At 51.4% G+C, this 8,377-nt stretch overlaps 1 protein-coding gene across 1 annotated transcript; it reads left to right on the plus strand.

The window, feature by feature from the left end:
• Positions 1–7,199: 7,199 nt before the first annotated feature.
• LOC144785305 (uncharacterized) lies at positions 7,200–7,973 on the plus strand. The gene has a single exon (XM_078664276.1). The coding sequence runs from the start codon at positions 7,200–7,202 to the stop codon at positions 7,971–7,973; it is 774 nt and encodes a 257-aa protein (XP_078520402.1).
• The last annotated feature ends 404 nt before the right edge of the window (positions 7,974–8,377 follow it).

Raw genomic sequence — 8,377 nt, forward strand, 5'->3', positions numbered from 1 at the left:
TTTTAACAAAGCTTTCACGACCGCCGCCTTCCAGCTTGGGGGTACGACTCCCTTTTGGAGTGAGGTGTTAATCAGGTGAGTCACGGGGGGGATGATCGTGGAGGCTACCTTTTTGAGAATTCGGAGTGGGGCGGGATCCTTAGGAGAGCCGCTTTTTATGGATGTTAACGTGTCTTCTACTTCTTCAGTCGTGACTTGGCCCCATGAAGAAAGACGGCAGGGTGTTGACGGTTGCGGGAGATCGTGTTCCTCACCCAGAATTGCGGAGGGAATAGCCTCGAGGATTTTTAGGATTTTCCCGTGAAAGAAATCCGCCAATTGTTGGCATTTGGTCTGGTCAGTTGTAGGGTCAGTGGGATGTTTAGGTCCGGGTGCTGGGGTTTTCAGAAGGTCTTTTAGGATAGCATAGGATTCCTTGCTGGAGCATACTGCTTTCTCTATTCGCTCCTGAAAAAACACGATTTTGGTTTTACGGATGGTGGTTTTGTAATTAAGGAGAGAAGCAGAATAGATCTCTTTATTTGTTTCTGATTTGACTTTCCTCCAGGATCGTTCCGTTCTCTTACACTCTTGACGCAGGGCTTTAAGCTCTGGTGTGTACCATGGAGCCGAGGCTACTCTTTTGGGGTGTTTGAGAGAGGAGGTTTTAGGGATGAGTGCATCAAGAGAGGAGGTGATCCATTCAGTGACCTGCTCGTCAGCCATAGCTGGATCGCTGGAGAGCTCGGGAGTGGACTCTGCTAGAACGGCGGCCCATTCCTCAGGTGCAAGTTTGTGCCACCGTCTGTCAGTGGTCTGAATTTTAGGGGTTTGAGGGTTGGTGAGGGGTGTTTCCCAAGAGATTGGGACAAGAAAGTGGTCTGTCCAAGGGAGGATCAGGGGAGGCTTAGTAGTGATGGCTGTGGCATTGGTGAGGACGGGATCCAATAAGTGTCCCTTCTCATGGGTGGGTTCATTGTTTACCAGTCGGATATTGAGTGACGACAGGTCTTGGAGAAGGTCAACGGCTATCCGATCTGTAGGGTCTTTCAAATGTAAGTTAAGATCGCCTAAAATGAGAACATTGCTGACAGAGGATGCTAGTTGTGCGACTGATTCAATAAGGGCGTTAAGGAATTTTCCCGGGGGGCCCGGGGGGCGGTAGATCAGTAAGCCCGACAGGGAGTGGGCTGGGGAGAATTGAATGGAGAATTGGCAGCTTTCGCAGTCCTCGATTTGAGCATCAGTGGTTCTACAGGTGAGATGATCCTTAAAAATTATGGCTACCCCCCCTCCCCTCCCTTTGGGTCTATGAAGTGCTTGACAGAAGTACCCTGGAGGCAGGGCCACGACGATGTCCGAGTCGGTGCTGTCTGATAGCCACGTTTCCGTAAGAAAGAGCAAATCAAAGTCATGGTCTAGAATTAGCAAGTTTGTTTCAATTGCATGTTTGGGGAGGGAACGGCAGTTAAGAAGGCCAATCTTAAGTCCGGGTTTTGTAGATGCGGTAGGGGGTGGAGCGCAGCGCATACAGTAGTAGAAAGGTTTACCTTCGGTATGCGTATGGTGACAGGCCAAGATTGTTCTCGGTTGAAGTGCGCGGAGCATGTCTCCAGTGTATACCATGCGCGCGAGTGGGGTTTCCGGCAGCATTTCTGGGCCTGGGTCCGTCTGGGCCCAGACGGGCCCAGACGGGCTTGCCTTTGGCGCGCCTTCGGCGCGCTGACGGCGCGCCCGCTGCGCCCGTCCGCTGCGCGTACGGGTGTTGCACATATTTAAGCACAGATTGGGTGTGGCCTCAAGAAGTGGGCGTGGCCTGATTGCAGGCTCGCTCGCTGCTGTCGGGAATGGCGTTTTTCTATCCCGTGGCGGTGTTGAAATCGACTGCCTGGGAGTCAAGAGGTAAGAGTAAGTGCCCAAACTGCTATGCAGGTGAGGGGAAGTGCGCAGTTTTAAAATCACACACAATTTTTAAGAAAATACAGTAAAACCTCCCGGCTGAGCCTCAGGAGTACAGATGTGAGGAATTAAGGTTGTTATGGTGATCTGCAAATAAGGTTTCTGGGTGTAGACAGAGCATTTTATGTTTGAAATTCTTCTTACCATGTTTGGAGAGATGGGGCGGGGGGTAGATGATGGACCAAGAGTTTGGGCCGAGTTTAGAGATGGGAGGGGTTGAAATTGAGGGTGGAAGAGAGAGTGGAGGCACTGTTTGGAGAAGAGGGGGAGAAAGGGGATGGATAGCAGATTGGATCGTACTGGTCAAAGAAGCGCAGACGGGAGGTGGAAATAAATCATAGAGATTAATTCAAACGAGAACTTGAAGCAGAATACAGTGATATGACATGAGGGTGAGTTAAACGGAGGAGCTTCAAAATAAACAATGTAACAAAATGTAAAAGGAACATCAAATATACACTAAAGCAGAATATATAACAACAGATTATACATAAGGATAAAGTGCAAAGTGAAGGATGGCACAATGACATAGGCAGTCTAAACTAGAAGAATTAAAATTAAAGTTGAAATGTATGACAAATAGATAACAACTATATGAAGAAAATAAAATGCCATGAGGAAGAGGGACATAACTTAATACACAATCAGTAGATAAAGAAATTACAAATGGAAAGTATACAAAGCCAGTTGGAATGTACAGTAAAGAAATCACAAATCAGAATAAATAAAATTAGATTAAAAAAAAAAAAAAAAAAAATGTATATTATTAGAAAGTTATAAAGTGCAGGCATAAAGGAGGTAGAGAAGAAGTAAGCTAAGTGAGAATAAAATAGTATGAAATAGCATATAGTGAGGATAACTGGTTTAAGGGGGGTATAGTGAGGTTAAAGAAAAGAAAAGAAAAGAAAATGGGGTGAAAAGGAGGAAAATGACAGGAGGAGATATAAGGGAGCTGGTTGTGAGATGACAGTAAATGGGATAAAGAGCAGAGATAGTGGGCATAGGCTTATAATTGTGATTAAAGATCAGGGCAGTCTTCAAAGATGGTCGCCAGGTTTGTAGAGGAGAAAGCAGTCCTTTTTTAGTGTCAATGTTACAAATAAGAGAAAGCAGTCCTTTCTTAGTGTCTATGTCATCAATAGGGAGGAGGAGTATATTATTGAGTGGGTAGAGATCGTCAAAATGGAGGACAGATTAGCTAGTTAATGACTGAGGAAAACAAAATGAACCAGGGCAATGAGTGATTTTGCCCGTATGGGAGTGATGAGGGCTGCATCCTTACAGCTCACGATTTGCATGTGTCCTGCGTGGGTTGGCGTTGAACATCAGTGCCCCCACTGTTCAAATCGGCAGCAATGTGGTTGCCCAGGGCATCAGCCCAAAGCCATGATCTGTTCCCTGTAGGGACCGTTTGCAGGAAAATACACTGGAGTAGCCGAGCCCCACTGATCCTACCTGTATCAATGAGGTAGTCCAGGACATCAGGAGCGAAGCTGCCTACACTGTGTATCAGGGGCGGGCTGGGTATTGAACAGCGTCATGCGGCAGGGGTGTCTCGGCCTATGGTGTCTCGGTCATTATGTGTTAGTGAGTGTCTTATAATAAATACACTGTGTGGTTCTTTTTCACTTAACCTATACCAATGAGATTAAGTTCGGTAAAACAAGGTGCTCTCCACAGTTACCACTTAGAGAGCTTTCTAAGGTTGTCTAAGACCACTAAAATCACCATAAGGGTTGCCTGGATTAGTGGAGGGTGCTACACTTACATAAGTGAGCACCATATACTAAACCAGCTTTTCACAATGAGCAAGGAAAAAGGCAAGAAATGATTGAGCTAAAAAACTTTTAAAAGGTTATTGATAGCACAAAAGGGGGACATAGAAATAAAATAATGATGTCTAACGAGGTAAGCAGTGGAGCTGTGTTTCCCTAGGACTCAATAAAGTAATAACTCGAAGCCCTCGGCTCACATTGAGAGGTGGGTTCTATTGGGCACCTGAAACTGCTGTGTATGTAAAACAAAGAGGAGGAGAGCTTCGTGTTTAGATACAATATCTCATGTTCTCATTCGAATTTCTTCCTTTGGAGTACTGAAACGTTAATCATATAGCACCATTATAGATGCTTCCAATGTTTGCCTTTAAATGTGTACATTGTTTTTTTTCAAGGCACTCAACTTCTTGGCAGCTGCGGATAGACTCTCGCTCAATTAGCATTTAATCACACCCATAGTAATACGTTTATTTTTTGGACTCTTCCCAAACGCAGTATACTGAAATTTTCTTTAACACGTGTTGACAACATATACTTGGAATAAGAAAACAAAGGTAGATTTGATATTATGAAAGGACATGACTTAGAAAGCAAATAGGCGGGAGCCACAGGACAGTGAAATTGGGTACATCAAGTAGTGGACTAGGGTGTGTGAATGAGGTAGGAGATTGCATGAAGACTTTTAAGTAGTGGTTGGTTACTTTGGAGAAAAATCAATCCAGTACTTTGCCTGTGATGCTAAGGGTGTCAAAGATTAAACTAATGGCGCAGTGGTCCACTTTATCAATAACTGCGGAGACATCCAGGAGGATGGGAATAGAAGAAAGACGTTTGTGATGACAAGTGGTGAGAAAGATCTATTTGTGGGTAAAAGGAGTTTCCAAACAGTGGAACATGCCAAAACCATATGTGTCTGGTTACAGAGGTTGATAGAAGTGATAGAAAGTGAGAATTTAAAGAATTGGGGCCAAATTTATGACTTGGTTGGTGTTGCTCTTGCACCAGACAAGGTGGTGCAAGTGCGACGTAAACCCAGTCATATTTTTAAAGCCACTTTGTGTGGCTTAGAATGGCTTCAAAGATATGGAGTAATGTAACTCAGCGCAAATTGCTGTTACATTACTCTGTGCAAAGGAGGCATTCCGTGTGCGTTGTGTGGGTGTTTTCTCACAACTCCCAAGGCTTTTTGATGCACTCCCAGATTTACCACACCTGGTAATGTGTCAATAAGATTAGCCTCCCCAGGTGAGGCTTAACAAGAAGAAATATCTTTATTTCTACTCATTTTTTTCCTCTCTCTATGTGTGCAGCATTCTGCACCAGACATAGAAAGAGGAAAAAGCATCCCATGATTGATTTTGTGCAGGAAGGGGCACCTTACTGCACAAAAACAATCCTGCCCACAACACAGGCACATTTGTACAATAGTGCCTGTGTTGGCACTAGGTAGCTCGCCAGTGCAAGGGGAGAGGAAAGGAATGTGCCATATTGGATTAATACAGTGCATTCCTGCCCTTTCTCTGTGACGCAGGGCAGCGCAGCAATGTGACTTGTAGCACTGCCCTGCACCAGAAGGGTCATACATAAGGCCCTTGGTGTTCTTGGATTTTTTTTATCATTCGAAATTTAAGATATTTGACAAAATTTGTAGGGCGGTGGGCGTGCAATATTATTTTTAGCCGGGGTAATATGACTGCAACCTGGGACCATTTTGGATAAATGTTAGAGGAGGAAGTGAGACAGAGAAGTGCATTTGAAGACAAGCCTAGGGGTTGAATGATTTGTGGGTCAATGCATATCAGAGGGAGCTTAAGATCGCCACTTCTCACTTGTATTTCATTATTTGTACTACATTTGTATTTTTTGCGTTACCATTTCAGGGTCTTCCCTTTTTTCTTGCCTCCTTAGAACTGATGTCATTTTTTTTTATCTTATGTACCATCTTATTTATTTTTGTTCAGCACTTTTGTATAAAATGGCAATAAACATTTACAAATAAAAAAGGGCTGTTGGCATGGTGTGCAGCTCAGCAGGGATGGTTTGAGGAAACGACCTCATTGTGCACTTATGAGCACTGCTGTTGTCTGCGAAGCTTTCTGCTCCCGAGGTGGACCATGCTTTACAAAAACAACAAACACTTAAGAAATAAACTGGAAGTGGGCGCCAGGCGGAGTGGGCCGGGTGCATGAGGAAGAGGGGCCTCGAGCATAAACACTACTCAACAGAATCACGTCAAACTTCAAACGATAACATTACAACTAACATAACATTAGAAAGTGCACGAGCCCCACCTTGCGGATTTGTATTTAATCTTTAACCGATCAGTCCATTGAGGCATCCCTGGCCTGGCACCTGCCGCCTCTCCCTGGGGTTCATGCCCCCATCCTTTTTTAAATGAAGTGTTTTTTTAATCTTTGAACCGATAATGAGGTGAGGGAGGGTCGGTGTCGTCGAGGGGGACTCTTTTACCCCCAATGATGAGGTTTTGGGTCCTCTCAGGCGTGGCCCCCAGCCCCCTTCACTCCGAGCACGTGGGAGCGCCCCCCCCCCCTCTCTTATGACCGCCAACGAGTGAAGTCAGACCTGTGAGGAGCGCGGGGTCGGGCTCGCGTGCCCCCCCCCACCTCGGGCCTCAGTCACCGAGAGGACATCCTCTCCCGAGGGGGCTCCAGCACGTGGGGGCGGCTCTCCCCCGGCCTCACACATAAGGGCTCCCCCCGGGCCTCAGCTGCCGCCGTGAGATCCTCCTCAGTCTCCCCGAGCGGGCTCCAGCAAGTGGGGAGCTCCTCCCCCACACACACCCCCCGAGCCTCCGTCCCCCTGAGGGCCTCCTCTCCCGAGGGGGTTCCAGCACGTGGGAGCGGCTCCCCTCACCCCTGCCCGCTCCCCTCGGGCCTCCGTCCCCCTGAGGGCCTCCTCCCCCCGAGTGAAGTCAAACCTGTGAGGCGCGGACCTTCCCTGTCCGGCCGTTACGCCGGCTCGAGCCTCTTTTCCCGCCCTTTCCCCTCAGTTTGACAGTTGGCAGCTCCGCCCACTCTTGACAGGCGCTCGCGGGCCCCGCCCCCTCCGGCAGGTGCGCAGCGCGCGCCCCGGCTGCGAGCTGTCAACGGGTGGCGCGCGCGCCGCTGCCGCCGCCTCCTCGGTGACGGTTTGACGGCTGCAGCCGGCGAGCGCGCTCCCCCTGCTCACGCGCTGCGTGCGTGCGTGCGAGCGACCGGCGCCCCGCCCCCTCCCCTCCGCCCCCGGCCGGCCGGCGGGCGCGCGCTCAGCTGTCAGTGGGTGCGCGGCGGCCGCGCGCTCCGCTCTTCTGCCGCAGCAGCATCGGCGCGAGGACAGCCGCGGCCGCAGCCTCAGCACCGCAGCATCCCTCCGCCGCGCGGCCCTGTCACCCCTCCGCCCTGTGCCCCTCCGCGCGGCCCGCGCCATGAGGAGCCGCGGCGGCGGCTGAGGGGGGGCGCGCCCATGGAGGGGGCGGGGGGCGCGCCCATGGAGGGGGCGGGGGGCGCCGGCGGGCCCGGCCCGGCCTCCGAGAACCCCAGCCGGGCCGTCGAGTACCTGCTGGAGCTCAACAACATCATCGAGAGCCAGCAGCAGCTGCTGGACACCCAGCGCCGCCGCATCGAGGAGCTGGAGGGGCAGCTGGAGCGGCTGGGGCGGGAGAACCGGGAGCTGAGGGAGGAGAGGGACCGTCGGGAGTACCGGGAGCAGCGCAGGGAGTACCGGGAGCACGAGGGGCACTGGGAGCACGAGGGACACCGGGAGCACCGGGGCCACGAGCCGTACCGGGAGCACGAGGGGCACCGGGAACACCGGGGCCACGAGCCGCACCGGGAGCACGACCCACACCGGGAGCACGACCCGCACCGGGAACACCGGGAGCACGAGGCGCACCGGGAACACGAGGCGCACCGGGAACACGAGGCGCACCGGGACCACGAGCCGCACCGGGAGCACCGGGACCACGAGCCGCACCGGGATCACGAGCCGCACCGGGAGCATGAGCGGCGACAGCACTTCCGGGACTCCCACGGCCCACCACAGAGACCCTTGCCACCTCGCGATGGGCGTGAGCCCCCCACACCGCCGCCTACCTCCGCCCCTCAGTGCCAGCACCGGCCGCCTCGCGACCCTGGACCGTACCAAAGCCGAGGGTGTGAGGATCCGCGGAGCCGGGCCGCGTCCAGGAGCTCTAGCCCCGGGGCAGGCACCGGCCAGAGCAGTGCCAGCACCAGCCCCGCCACCACACTGCAGGGCAAGTGAGTATGGGAGGCTATGGGTGGGGAAACCGGAGCGCAGCCCGGGATCGGACACTACCCATCACACCGTCACCCATTGCCCAACATCTCATCTTCCATGGCCTACCACTAGCGGTGGCCAACCACGGCATGTGCCGACCACCTCGAATGGCCAGGCACTGCTGCCGCCCACTCCAGCCATGATTCCCAACTGTGGCCAATCACCCATCATAAGACACCAACTGTGTATCTCCATTTCCCATTGTAGCGTCCATCATAGACAACCATTCCCCTGATATCCACAGCAATTGTCTAAACAAATCCCAGCAGTGAGGACCATGACCCCCAAGCATGGCCAATCAATGCGTATAACACGGCCAACCTCTGTCCCCAACATTTACATCCATTCATAACCTCTGCCTCCTAGAA

Source organism: Lissotriton helveticus, chromosome 10 (genome assembly GCF_964261635.1).
Source record: "Lissotriton helveticus chromosome 10, aLisHel1.1, whole genome shotgun sequence".
Lineage (NCBI taxonomy): Eukaryota > Metazoa > Chordata > Amphibia > Caudata > Salamandridae > Lissotriton > Lissotriton helveticus.

What these genes read in the sequence shown, in the direction of transcription:
- LOC144785305 (XM_078664276.1), top strand. Translation starts at nt 7,200, where the DNA reads ATGGAGGGGGCGGGGGGCGCCGGCGGGCCCGGCCCGGCCTCCGAGAAC.